The sequence below is a fragment of the Hemiscyllium ocellatum genome, chromosome 20, assembly GCF_020745735.1.
Source record: "Hemiscyllium ocellatum isolate sHemOce1 chromosome 20, sHemOce1.pat.X.cur, whole genome shotgun sequence".
NCBI lineage: Eukaryota > Metazoa > Chordata > Chondrichthyes > Orectolobiformes > Hemiscylliidae > Hemiscyllium > Hemiscyllium ocellatum.
The window spans coordinates 16,888,342-16,903,502 of NC_083420.1; the positions used below are offsets into that span (position 1 = coordinate 16,888,342).

The following is a 15,161-nucleotide window of genomic DNA, read 5'->3' on the forward strand; positions in this document are numbered from 1 at the left end:
AAGTACCTGGTGAGAAAATTAGACTTATTTTGAATTTCAACACTTCATGACATTTATATGCATTGCCAGCATATTTGGTTATATCGTTTCCATCTAACACAAAACATGCAGCTGAAGATTTCTGAAATCAATATCCACCATAATAGTGAGGCTCTTTTTTTCTCACCTAACACATCACATTTGAGTTTGAAGTTATAATTCTTCTTGATTAATTTTTCACTAGTGTTCAGTATACCCATTTTGTGCCACAATCATAGAATTGCATGACATCAGTTCTGATAAAATAGTCTTGAAATGTCAATTTCTAGGGGAATATTTTTTTGAATTTCTTTTGGAATGCCAGTTATATCTAGTCAGACAAGTGTGCAGTTTTTTTCTCATGTTTATCTCTGTGTCAACTCCCATTTTAATAGTTACATTAACCAATTTAGTTTATATACTTCTCGTCAGCTATAAAAGTTTTACTATTGTGGGGTCAGGAAGGAATAGAAACCTTAAACTATGTTGTCAGCTTTATGCAACTTCAAAATTGATATTCATGACAAAAAATATATAAGTTTTATAAAAGTTTAAATTCGAATTTTACTTTTGAAAATTACCAGATACATGTTAAAAGACTGTGAATATATCCACCTGCTGAGTATCATTAGGTACAATCAGTGGGTGAACAGAAGCCCTTAGTAATTTTGATTGTTTTGTTCCAGAGTTTCTCTTACTCAGTCTATTTATAATGCAAATGTTGTAATGTTTCAAAGCAATGATCCCAACCATTTTTAAGACTTGCAGTCAAGTGTTGATTTTGTCCGTTATCGGTGTTCCAGCCACCATCAGAAAACTTGGGAGCAAATAATTAATCAGAATTTTGGATTAAAGTTGTAAAGCTGGTTTTGGAGAGATGTGTCAGTGGATTCAATATTCCACTCCTCCTTAATAAATACAGTATAGTACCTGAAACAGACTGACAGTTGTTAAAGAGAAATTGCACATGGAAAGATTTTACGATGGCCTAAGCTATTTAACAGACCTATACCTATCACCTAAATGCTGAGGTGCACAAATATCGCCTTTATATGTATGCGTAAATTTTGTTACATAAAAAAAATTATTTGTGTTAATACAAGAAACTGTGATGCCTGACTGAAAATGTGATGCTTGACTGTTGACATGAGGTACTGATAATACTAATTTCTATCCGTAATGCTTCTGAATCATGGTTAATCATAGTTAAGCTTCATCTGTTGTGTGCTAATGTGTAAAACAATATCATAAGGGCTGGCTGAGATGATTGTCATACTGATTTTCTTCCCTTTCCTTTGATCAGCAAGATGGAAAAACTGCTCCAACATCCGAATAGTTTTGCTCCATCCTATAATTGCTTTGATTGTAACTGATATACCCGTGGAACAGAATGTCAGGCTTTAGAAATCTTAGAAGCTCCACCCTACATGCTAGAACAGATTATTCTACTAAACATAAAGGAAATACTGAACAATCAATATTGAATGGATAGTAAATATTTACAGAGTCATTAATTTAACTATTTTCCTGTACTCACTTTTGAGCTGGGAGGGGGCAGCTATAATAAGATGAAGAGGAAATGGTTCACGCAGGACCTTTTCCACAAGCTCTTCAAGCAAGCCCTGTTGTTAGGTTAAGGAAGCATAATTATGGACTGGCATTATGTAATGCTGCTATTGTTCTCCTGCTGGGGGCTTCCTTAAGAAGAGAAGTGGTTTCTCTCTACACCATCAAATCTTATAGTCATGCAAAACATTTTAGTTAGATCATCTCTCAACTTTCTTCACTCAACAAAGTGCAAGGCTAGTATTATTTTGAATTAAATCACGACATCATTTAAGCATAATCAATGTTCTTTTTAATATCCATCAATGAAATGATTTAAATGATTTGCTAATAGATCATTTCAAATCTTTTCACAGCCTGAAGAGCTTACCAATGCCCTGGAGATCAGCAACATTGTATTTACCAGCATGTTTGCTTTGGAAATGATTCTTAAACTTTTTGCATTTGGTCTTTTTGGTTACATTAAAAATCCATACAATATTTTTGATGGAATTGTTGTCATTATCAGGTAGGTTTACAATATTTGTTTCTCTCATTAACATTTTTTGTGGTAGATGTTTGAATTTCTACTTCAATTAAGGTACTTTGCTATTGCTTGCAAATTGGGGTTTAAAGCAATGTGTTGGCAATTAAAAGTTTGTCCCCATGTGGGATTCAGCATGTCTTCAACTATCTATTAGAGGCTAATTTAAAAAAACTTCAGTGTTCAGATGTACTAGTATGTCCTTCAATTTAACAAATGGTTGTAGGCAGAAGAATGTTAAAACCATTCCTCATCCCTTGACTTATTTTAAGGGATTGTTTGGAATACGTGGTAAAGGAATGGCCACTAGTAAGTCTCAGTAAGAAGGAATCTTAATAAGTTTTAACTTATTGCATGGTAGCAATTAGGTACAAGTTACATTAGCTACGTTGATATTGTCAATGCTTGGAGATTAGATGACACATCTGTTCCCTTCAAGATCCAAAGCCATTCTCTTGATTTCCCTTCCCATGTCTGTGTGTCATCCTCCAATGAGTGAGGCTTAATGTAATCTCCAATATTAAACAAAAATGTGCAGGATAGAAAATCAAATGATAAGCCTGAGTTGCATCATGGAGCAGATTGCTGATTCTATTTCAGAGGTATCCAGAGAGATGTTGCACATGAAATTAAGGAGTAGTTTTGCTTGACCATGTGCTCAATGACTGCTCCTGGTCATTGGCTTCCTCACTCGTTCTCTCTTTGGAGTAAGTTGGCAGTCCACATTTTGGATTGAAGGCGGAAGATGAGCTGGTCTAATAATCTGCATCTGGATTTGCTTCCTCTCTAGCTTCAGTTTTCTCTGTTCATCGCCAGATCTACTTTCTCTTTGGTTCCAAGCCTTGCTCTTCACATTCAAATTCTATTCTCCAATCTTGAGCTCCTCATCTGACTGTAACTTCCTATATCTTAACATAGAATGAGAGCCATGTTAGATTTATAGAAAATTTGAACTCTAAAGATGGGAAAGAAGAATAATCACAAATTTTAGATATTGTTCCAATGCAATAAATCAATAATGTGAAATAATCATATATGATATTATTGCTAAAGATATTTTCTGAGATTCCCTTGTCTACTTTTTTAAAGAAAGCACTTTCACGTTTATTTTGAACCAATTAATTTGATATTATAATTGAACAGTGCAATTTCATTCCTGAAATATTTAAATTTGATTGTTTGACATTATGTTTACTGTTACATTGTATTTATTCGTTAGCTGTTTCTTCATGCCTGGTCCTGGTTTTTCATAAGTTGCTTTTACGTATTTTCTATAACGATCAATTACAACCATGTGAGCAAATACCACATTGTTATAAAACCTTATGACCCATTCAGCTGAGCATGAGAAGCTACTAATCTGTAAACAAGACAACAGAGAAGTCTTAGAGAGGGACTGATCCTTCTGCTTATCCTGAAAATAAGGCAATCAACATTATTTTCCTGTTATTACTAGTGTGTGGGAAATTATTGGTCAGTCTGATGGTGGCCTTTCAGTGCTGAGAACATTCCGGCTGCTCCGAGTTTTGAAGCTAGTCCGTTTCCTGCCTGCACTGCGACGCCAGTTAGTGGTTCTGATGAAAACCATGGACAACGTGGCTACATTCTGCATGCTGCTCATGCTGTTCATATTTATTTTCAGGTGATTACAAACATTAATTTGCATTGTAATTGAGCAAAACGTGTTTTATTGCAGCGTGCCTGTTTAACTTTTACTTACTATGCAACACATGAAAATGATAAATAGGAAAGGATCAAGTGCTCAATGATGCCTGTCCCACACTCGTGATCGCTGGAGCATCATAACTCGACACTTAGTCAGCTACCCACCTATATTCAATGCAATTTCCACTCCCCCAACGCCAGTCTGACTGTAACCATAGAACCTCTTTAACAAAAGAAAGTCCAGTCCCAATCAAGGAGAACATTCTCTTGGAACATTCGTCTCCAATGCCCTCAATGGAGCACATAATAGCCTAAAAAAGAGGTGCAGAAGTAGGCAATTTGGCCTATAAGATCATGGCTGATCTGCCCTAAGCGTCAACTTTCATTTATGCCAGTTCAGCATTTCTGTCAACTTCCTACTATTTCAAAAGTATGTCTACTTCTTCATTAAATAATTTCAGTGATTTAGTCTACACAATTCTCTGGGGTAGAGAATTCCAGAAGTGTATTATCGTCTAGGAGAAGAAATTCCTTTGCATCTCCATTATAAGTGAATGTCCCCTTATTCTGTATTGATGATCCCTTAATTTGAGATTTCCCCACTACTGGAAACATCTTCTCCATATTGACTGTTTCAAGGCCCCTTAGAGTCTTGTGTGTATTATTAAGATCATCCATCATTCTTCTAAACTGTAATGAATAAAGGCCTAAGCCTTTAGCCATTCTTGATAAGTTGACTCCTTTGACCTAGGAATCAGTCTGGTGAATCTCTTTTAAAGAACTGCCAATGCCAGGTAAATACAGGGACCAAAACTGTACACGGTATTTAAGGTGTAGCCTCACCAACACGCTGTAGAATTGTAATAAAATTTCCTTATTTTCAATGCTTACCTCCTAGCATTTAGGGCCAAATTTCATTTGATTTTTTAAAATTATTTGCAGTATCTGCATGCTTTTTGTGTTTCATGTGCCAAAACACCCAAACCTCGAGCCACTTTACTTGTTGGAATCTCTTTCTATTTAAATAATTACCTGGTTTTGATTCTTCCTCCCAAAGTGCATGAGCTCATTCCTACATCACATCAGTATAAATAAAGTGTAATAGAATCTTTGTTCAGTAATGACCACTATCAGCAATTTCTTGAATCATGGAATGATCATATCCTCGAAGTCTGAAAATGTTTTCCCTGAAACAATTATCCAATTCTCTTTGAAAGCCTTGATTGAATTTGCTTCCCTACAATCACAGCCAGTGCGCTCCAGATCCTAACCATCACTTGTTTAAAAATGACTTTCCTCATGTCATCATTGGTTCTTTTACCATTCACCATAAATCCTCAACATTGAAATAGAGCTTTAAAAAACGATTAAGTCTGTGTTCTTAGTGATCTAAGAATCTTTATTTTAAAGCATTCTGGTTGTTAGCAGTGATGTGATTTTGCCTCGTATGTGTTATGTTAATCTAAATTTTGTAAAGATTATTCTGCTTTCACCCACAGTATTCTGGGCATGCATCTGTTTGGATGTAAATTCAGCTTGAAGATGGAGAATGGAGACACAATACCAGACAGGAAGAATTTTGATTCTTTGTTGTGGGCAATTGTCACTGTATTTCAGGTGAGGCCATTCCACTAAAGCAAAGGTTGTGCTGCTGCTATCTGGAATCAATGATGTGATTGATAACATTGTTTTCTTCTTTACAGTCACAATCTTTTTGTTACATATTTATAGCATGTTGTTTGATTGCCATTGTTTAGAGTCACAATATACATATTTCATTTTTAATTAGTAAGCACAATTTTATCATTGTTTATTTTATCAGCACATTTATGATTGCATTTATAAACATATGATTATTACCAGATGTACAACAGCAGTTGCCTGCAGAGATGGTGAATTTTGGAAAAAGCTAAAAGAGGAAAGAGGGCAGCAAGGTGGCTCAGTGGTTAGCACTGCTGCCTCACAGCACCAGTGTTCCAGGTTCTGATTCCAGCCTTGGGCGACTGTCTGTGTGGAGTTTGCACATTCTCCCCATGTCTGCATGGGTTTCCTCCGGGTGCTCCAGTTTCCCCCCACAGTCCAAAGATGTGCAAGCCAGGTGAATTGGCCATGCTAAATTGCCCATAATGTTAGGTGCATTAGTCAAAGGGAAATGGGTCTGGCTGGGTAACTCTTCGGAGGGTCGGTGTGGATTGGTTGGGCCGAAGGGCCTGTTTCCACACTGGAGGGAATCTAATCTAAAAGGAAGGAATCTGGAGTAAAAATACTCACAATCTCCCAAACTCCATAGCTTCATGATCATGTGGTAATGTCAAGATCTTTGTCCTTAGATCCTTACTCAGGAGGACTGGAATGTAGTCCTGTATAATGGAATGGCCTCCACTTCACCCTGGGCTGCCCTCTACTTTGTGGCATTAATGACTTTTGGCAACTATGTGCTTTTCAACCTACTGGTTGCTATTCTTGTGGAAGGCTTCCAAGCAGAGGTAAGTCATATATGGACTTTGTTTTTAGTCTTCGTGTGATCTCCCTTCGTCTTTTCTCAGTGAGAACCTGCCTTCTGTTCCTGTCTTGTCCCCTATTCCACTAATGGCAGCTGTGCATTTAACTACTACAACTTTGGCTTTTGGAATTCTTGACTTGCTTCCATTCATTTGGTCCCTTTTGTACAACAGCCTCCCTTAAAACCTAAACCAACCATCTTCGGATCTCAATCCTTGCTTCTTCATCCTCCATCTCCCTCCTCCCTTCTTAGTGCCGACCATACATCTTACCTCCTTACTGATTGCTCCCTGAGACATCTTCCTGTTTGTGAGGAATGTTTTAAGAATCCAGCAAGAGATTATCAGAACCAGTATTATGGATCTGGAAAAGTTTCATTTGAATAAGAATATAGAGTCATTGTCAAATAATCATAGAGCACGAAAACAGACCCTTCGGTCAACCAATCCATGTCGACCATAATCCCGAACTAAACTAGTCCTACCTGCCTGCTCCTGGCTCATATCCTTCCAAACCTTTCCTATTCATGTACTTATCCAAATGTTTTAATTGTACCCACATCTACCACTTCCTCTGGGGAAGTTCATTCCAAACATGAATCGCCCTCTGTGTAAAAACAATTGCCCAATTTTGTTTTTAAATCACACTCCTCTCACCTTAAAAATGGGCTCCCTGGTCTTGAAATCAACCATCCTAGGCATAAGACAATCACCATTAACTCTATCTATACCCCTCATGACTTTATAAATGTTTATAAGGTCATCTTTCAACCTCCTACTCTCCAGTGAAAAATGTTCCTGTGTAACCAACCCTTCTTTTTAGCACTGGAGAAAATGGTGAGACAAAGGAGGATTGGTGGCTACAAATTACCTCTAGCAACCTTTACCCAGTATCACATCATAGTAAAGTTGGCAAATACCACAAAATACCAGGTTTGGTTATCTGTGAAAATTCCACAAGGGGTACTCCAGTTGAGATCTTTAAGATGATTAGATGGAGATAAATTACTTATCCTGATGGGGTAGAAAAAAAGACAAGTACAACTCTTAACATTAGAGCTTGGTAATTTTTTTGTGAGAGGTGGTTTGGCTGTAAGCTATAAGCAGGTAATTCTTCGAGGAGAAAGTGAGGACTGCAGATGCTGGAGATCAGAGCTGAAAATGTGTTGCTGGAAAAGCGCAGCAGGTCAGGCAACATCCAAGGAGCAGGAGAATCGATGTTTCGGGCATGAGCCCTTCTTCAGGAATGAGGAAAGGGGAGGGAAATATATCTCTTGTGGTGGGGTCCCCTCCCCTATCAGCGTTCCGAAAAGACCATTCCCTCCGTGACTCCCTCGTCAGGTCCACATCCCCCCACGAACCCAACCTCCACTCCCGGCACCTTCCCCTGAAACCTCAAGAAATGCAAAACTTGCGTCCACACCTCCCCCCTTACTTCCCTCCAAGGCCCCAAGGGATCCTTCCATATCCGCCACAAATTCACCTGCACCTCCGCACACCTCATTTACTGCATCCGCTGCACCCGATGTGGCCGCCTCTATATCGGGGAGACAGGCCACCTACTTGCGGAACATTTCAGAGAACACCTCTGGAACACCCGGACTAACCAACCCAACCACCCCGTGGCTCAACACTTCAACTCCCCCTCCCACTCCACCAAGGACGTGCAGGTCCTTGGACTCCTCCATCGCCAGACCATAGCAACACGACGGCTGGAGGAAGTACGCCTCATCTTCCACTTTGGAACCCTCCAACCACAAGGGATGAACTCAGATTTCTCCAGTTTCCTCATTTCCCCTCCCCCCACCTTGTCTCAGTCCAATCCCTTGAACTCAGCACCGCCTTCCTAACCTGCAATCTTCTTCCTGACCTCTCCGCCCCCACCCTCATTCCGGCCTATCACCCTCACCTTGACCTCCTTCCGCCTATCGCATTTCCAACGCCCATCCCCCAAGTCCCTCCTCCCTACCTTTTATCTTAACCTGCTGGACACACTTTCCTCATTCCTGAAGAAGGGCTCATGCCCGAAACGTCGATTCTCCTGCTCCTTGGATGCTGTCTGACCTGCTGCGCTTTTCCAACAACGCATAAGCAGGTAATTGTTTGGATGAAATTATGAAGTATTAACCTATTTTGTTTTTCTAAATTTATATTAGTTTTGACGAGTTACTACCTACTTTTGGCAGTTCTTTTCACATATTGAATTAATGTTTCAGGGTGATGCCAACAGATCAGATACAGATGAAGAAAAAACATCTGCTAATTTTGATGAGGAGTGTGAACGATTTAAAGATCACTCTTCTGGTGAGAGTGACTATAAATAACTGTTACTGATTGTATATTGAGAAATTTTCCTTTTCGGCTTGCTGCCTTTATTATTACCTGTTCTATTCTTTGCAGATTTAAAAATGTATTCTGTTGTCATGACATCAAATGGACATTTGGATTCACGAAGTAGCATACCACCACCAATTATCATGCATACTGCTGCTACACCAATGCCTACACCAAAGAGTTCACCATATATGGATTCAGTTCATACTTACTTAGAATCCAGAAGAGGCAGCAGTGCTTCCATTGATCCTACAAATTATGACCAGAGGTCTTTGGTAAGTTGCTGAGTTGCATAACATTTATGCATTTATTTTGTGGCAATATTAGTGCATTTTTAGATACAGAAGAACTTTGGTTATCCGAAGGACACAGGCGGACAGTATTTCATTCAGTTAATCGAATGCCAGCTAACATAATTTTGCCGAGCATCGGAACCTGGCTATCTTGCTAGATAATCGAGGTTCCTCAGTAGTCCTGTTAAGCGGGGTTTCTGTAGTCAATAAAAAAAAACAACTATTTATCACAAGCAGATTGATCTTGGCTGATGATGTAGAGGTGCTGGTGTTGGACTGGGGTGGACAAGGTCAGATACCGGGTTATAGTCCCACAGATTTATTTTAAATTAAAAGATTTTGGAGAACTGCTCCTTAATCAGATGAAGTGAAGGAAAGGACACAGGCACAGAATTTATTGGCAGATAGATCAAAAGATAGTACAAATGGTGTTAGTGGAATATCGACAGGCTGAATAATAAGTCTCTGCAGGTGTTCAAAAATATCAGATGATATGAGTAAAGTGTCAACAGCTGAATAGTGAGTGTAGGGATAGCAGCTGAATAGCGAGTGTAGGGATAGTCTATGATCCAATTAACTGAGGCAAAGAGATAATTACAAAGATGAGATGGTGTTGGAGACAAGCCAAATGGCTGGAATAACACAGTAAGTATAATGGTTGCATGCCAAGGGCCTAACTAAAGTGACCAATAATCCAAAACTGTACAAACAAATTAAGGTAGCGAGATCATAAAAACATAAGAACTAGGAGCAGGAGTAGCCCATCTGGCCCGTCAAGTCTACTCCTCCATTCAAAAGGATCATGGCTGATCATTTTGTGGCCTCAGCTGCCCTTTCACCATAACTCTTAATTCCTTTACTGTTCAAAAAATTATCTATCATAGCTTTAAATGCGTTTGATGAGGAATCCTCAACTATTTCACTGGGCAAGGAATTCCATAGATTCACAACCCTCTGGGTGAAGAAGTTGCTTCTCAATTCAGTTCTAATTTTGCTCTCTAAATTAGACACAGACTCATGCACATATGTACACCTACATATACACTTGGCTCCTCCCACCCACATCCATGCAATGCCACAAACACCCCACAGAGCTGAAGCATCCTTTGCCCACTGCATGAATAAAACATTATTATAGATACAACATACAATATTCCATTACTTTGATTTTTTTTTTAAATCTGTAACAACATCTGCAGTTTCTTGGTTTCAACTGCATCTTTTCTCATTTTGAAGTCCACGTTTTAAAGTTGACTTTACTCTTGGGGGGCAGATGTTTGCAGGTAAAGGGATGACTGGAAATGGGAAGCCTTCAGGAATGAGATAACGAGAATCCAGTGAGAGTATATTCCTGTTAGGTGAACGGAAAGGCTGGTAGATATAGGGAATGCTGGATGACTAAAGAAATTGAGCGTTTGGTTAAGAAAAAGAAGGAAGCCTGTGTAAGGTATAAACAGGATAGATCGAGTGAATCCTTAGAAGATAATAAAGGCTGTAGGAGTATACTGAAGAGGGAAATCAGGAGGGCAAAAAGGGGACATGAGATAGCTTTGGCAAATAGAGTTAAAGAGAATCCGAAAGGTTTTTACAAATACAAAGATCAGCAAGGCGGCCTTTGTGTGGAGCCGCAGAAAATGGGGAAATACTAAACGAGTATTTTGCATCAGTATTTACTGTGGCAAATGATGTGGAAGATATAGATTGTAGCGAAATAGATGGTGACACCTTGCAAAATGTCCATATTACAGAGGAGGAAATGTTGGATGTCTTGAAATAGGTAAAGGTTGATAAATCCCCAGGAGCTGATCAGGTGTACCCGAGAACTCTGTGGGAAGCTAGAGAAGTGATTGCTGGGCCTCTTGCTGAGATATTTGTATCATCGATAGTCACAGGTGAGGTGCCAGAAGACGAGGTTGACTAATGTGGTGCCACTGTTTAAGAAGGGTGGTAAGGACAAGCCGGGGAACTATAGACCAGTGAGCCTGACGTCGGTGGTGGAAAAGTTGTTGAAGGGAATCCTGAGGGACAGGATGTACATATACTTGTAAAGGCAAAGACTGATTAGGGACAGTCAACATGACTTTGTGCATGGGAAATCATGCCTTACAAACTTAATTGAGTTTTTTGAGGAAGTAACAAAGTGGATTGATGAGGGCAGAATGGTAGATGTGATCTATATGGACTTCAGTAAGGTGTTCGACAAGGTTCCCCATGGGAGACTGATTAGCAAGGTTGGATCTCATGGAATAAAGGGAGAATTAGCCATCTGGATACAGAACTGGCTCAAAGGTAGAAGACAGAAGGTAGTAGTGGAGGGTTTTTTTTCAGACTGGAGGCCTGTAACCAGTGGAGTGCCATAAGGATTGGCGCTGGGTCCTCTACTTTCTGTCATTTACATAAATGGTTCGGATGCAAGCATAAGAGGTACAGTTAGTAAGTTTGCAGATGACACCAAAATTGGAGGTGTAGTGGACAGCGAAGAGGGTTACCTCAGATTACAACAGGATCTGGACCAAATGGGCCAATGGGCTGAGAAGTGGCAGATGGGGTTTAATTTAGATAAATGTGAGGTGCTGCATTTTGGGAAAGCAAATCTTAGCAGGACTTATGCGCTTAATGGCAAAATCCTAGAGAGTGTTGCTGAACAAAGATACCTTGGAGTGCAGGTTCATAGCTCCTTGAAAGTGGAACAAACCACGACAAGCAGACCAAACACAGCCAGAAACCCTAACCACTTTACCATACATCAAAGAAGTTTCAGAAATGACAGCCAGACTACTAAGATCCCTCGGAATCCTAGTAGCACACAAACCCACCAACACTCTCAAACAAAAACTAACAAACTTAAAAGACTCAGTACAATCCATGGACAAAACCAACGTCATCTACAAAATTCCATGCCACAAACACTATGTAGGACAAACAGGATGAAAGTTAACCACCAGGATACACGAACACCAGCTAGCCACAAAAAGACACGACCCTCTCTCCTTCGTAGCCCTACACACGGATGAAAAAAACCACCATTTCGACTGGGACAGCACATCTATCCTGGGAGAGGCTAAGCAAAGACATGCCAGAGAATTCCTAGAGGCCTGGCACTCCAACCACACCACCATAAACAAACAAATAGATCTAGATACCATCTATCAACCCCTCAGAAAACGAACAGGATATGACATCACCACAAACCCCAGGAACCCCATCCAGGACAATCATATAAATAGAAAGCAGGAGACAACAGCTTCGCTTCACTTGGAGGTCGCCACTGATGATGTTACCTAGCCAGGTAATGAAAACGTCTGAATATCAAACCTACAGCTCAGTGAGCAAACCTACACCCTAAAATGCTCTTTTTGTTTTTGTCTCAGCTTTTCTTGAACCTTCCTTCAATCTATTTTTCTAACTTTATTTCCTTACTTTTGTTAGTTATTTTCTCCATACTATCACCTTCTACGTTGTTTACTTCTAATGTTTTGAGTATTCATTATGCACACTTCTATTAGCTTCCAACATGTGACAAACACTTTCTCAATCTTACATTTTGTTCTGTTTCCACTTATCTTATTGTCTTCCCCTTGAGATTTACTTGACATGACATCTGGTTGACACTTTTTCTCTTTCTTCACCTGGGAATTGTTTTCTCTTGACTCTTGTCCAACTATTCTTATCCTCAGATTCTGGTTCAGCATATCCATGATCATTTTCTCTTTTAATCTCAATTTTGCTGTCACTGTGGATCATTCTTCATCTGTCGTGCAGCATTTTCACTCATGTTCATAATGTTCCCTGCCATTCTCATTCAATTTCTCTATTAGAGTGCAGTGCAACACTTTCCATCATCTCAGCCATTGATTCCACAATATACTTGCACTGAAAACATGCCACATTTCCAATGGCTTTTGCTCACCAAACTCTTAGGTACTAGCCATCTGTAATACAATCAACATGTTCAGGATATAGTCACATAACATGAGTTCCAGTCAAAGTTACTGGAAGTTTGCCTTATCCATAACTCTGTCCACTGCCTTGCTCCCACTCTCCTACTTTATTTTCCTGCAGGCAGAATTTGAATGCAGCTACACATTGAGATCAGGAATTGCTGTCTACGTTGCCCAATAATATTCAGAACAGATTAGGAGGAGCTTGATAATTGATTTAGGAAGGAGACCTGGAGGAACAGTTAAGATGCATGGGTTGAGTGGACTGGATGGGTGGGTGGGGAGCAGGGAAGGTTTTGGTAAACAGGGTACAAGGTTAACCAAAGTCCTCCCTTATTTCAGAAATCTTGTGATGAAAAAACATTTGATTTGGCTCACAATCTCCAAATGCATTTTTGCCTCTTGCTGTACTTTCTTCTCTTCATCTTTTAAAGCTTCAGAAAAACCTTTCTACATGTGAGAAGTGCTATATAAATGTAAACAAAGCAAAAGGAGACTCATTACTGGGACACCCTTTCTAAAAAGAAATGATAACAGGATTACATATATTTTGTTTGAAAAATAAATTGATAAATGAAATTTTGGACTGTTGCAGTAAAAGAATCGGTTTTATTTCTAAAACTCACAGCACATGTAGAACTGTATAATATTCAATCAGTGGTTACACAAGAGCACTTAATCTTTGGAAGAAGCTGGATTTGAAAATTCTGTAAAACCAATTGGCATCAGTTCCTTTGGTTTGAAAGAATGATTATGAATTATATGTATACTTTGCAGGCTGGAGCTTTTTTCCCAGGAGCATCAGAGTCTGAGGGGTGACCTTGTAGAGATTTACAAAATTATGAGGGGCATGGATAGGATAAATAGACAAAGTCTTTTCCCTGGGGTCAGGGAGTCCAGAACTAGAAGGCATAGGTTTAGGGTGAGAGGGAATAAATATAAAAGAGACCTAAGGGGCACCTTTTTCACACACATGATGGTACGTATATGGAATGAGCTGCCAGAGGAAGTGGTGGAGGCTGGCACAATTGCAACATTTAAAAGGCTGGGTATATGAATAGGAAAGGTTTGGAGGATATGTCCCAGGTATTGGCAGGTGGAACTAGTTTGAGTTGGGATATCTGTTTGGCATGGACGGGTTGGACCGAAGGGTTTGTTTCCATGCTGTACATCTCTATGACTCTATGTGAGAAACATCTTCTGTTTGACGAAGAAACATTGTATTCATCAATACAGTTGATCAAATTACCTGAATGCTATACTGTGCATGAGTGATAAAACTGGCACCCTTTTCACATATTGCAGACTCCTGAATAATGGCAGGTGTATATGCCAATGTTTACTGCAAAACACAATACGCATAGCATGATGAACTAAAAAAGTCAACTGTTGTTATCTAACAGAATTGAAAGTAAAATATTTTGGCTAGGCCAGGACTAAAACTGATTTTGTTTTACTTGTCAGAAGTGACACGACATTCAATTATAGTCCATCGGGTTTATTTGAAATCACAAGCTTTTGGAACATTGCTCCTTCATCAGGTGAAGTGAGGAGAGACACACAGGCACAAAATTTATGATCAAATAGATCAAAAGATAGTACATATGGTGTGAATGGAATGTCAACATGCTGAATAATAAGTCTCTGCATGTGATCAAGAGTGTCAGGTGGTGTGAGTGAAGTGTTAACAGCTGAATAGCAAGTGAAGGGCTAGCCCATTTTATGATTAATTAAGGCAGAGAGATAATTACAAAAAAAAGAGATAAGATGGTGCTGGAGACAGGTCAAATTACTGGAATAACATGATAAGTTGTTGCTGAGTTACATGCTGAGTGTCTAACCAAAGTCACAAATACTCCAAACTGTTAATAGTCAGGAGATTATCCCAAAGCTTTTGTGTGCAGTCACTGAGTACAGTAGCAATGTACAGGTGATAAATAGCTAAGTGACGGCAGACACAATGAGAAAAAATAGGTTCCTTGGCTATTTTACTTGTTGATAAACGTTCAGGTCATTCTTCTATAATGCAGGTTTTGTCAGCCTGAATTGTGGGCATTGTTTGGATAATGCAAACTTTCTACTGAACGGATCTAACAATTTTCTGTTAGCAATCTTCTACAGTGTGATTTTCTGTAACAGTTTTCCATAGCACGATTTTCTATAGTGAGAGGTTGCTGAGGAAAACAACCATTGCGTTATAGCAGAACGACCTATATGCATAATTGTCACAATGGAAGTATTTCTGACAATAGCAGATGAAGTGAAAGCTTAGCCATTCTCTTGCTATTGGCAACAAGAGTAAATGTTTATGTCAAGACAC

The 15,161-nt window shown here is 39.3% G+C and overlaps 1 protein-coding gene across 1 annotated transcript in view; it reads left to right on the top strand.

Moving 5' to 3' along the window:
* The window catches only part of cacna1ha (calcium channel, voltage-dependent, T type, alpha 1H subunit a), a 295,360-nt gene that overhangs the window by 173,340 nt on the left and 106,859 nt on the right, over positions 1–15,161 (top strand). Inside the window, exons 9-14 of the mRNA XM_060840534.1 lie at positions 1,941–2,092; positions 3,564–3,749; positions 5,272–5,389; positions 6,103–6,258; positions 8,490–8,577; positions 8,674–8,882. Of these exons, the coding sequence (XP_060696517.1) occupies positions 1,941–2,092; positions 3,564–3,749; positions 5,272–5,389; positions 6,103–6,258; positions 8,490–8,577; positions 8,674–8,882 (909 nt within the window). The remainder of the gene's footprint in view (positions 1–1,940; positions 2,093–3,563; positions 3,750–5,271; positions 5,390–6,102; positions 6,259–8,489; positions 8,578–8,673; positions 8,883–15,161) is intronic.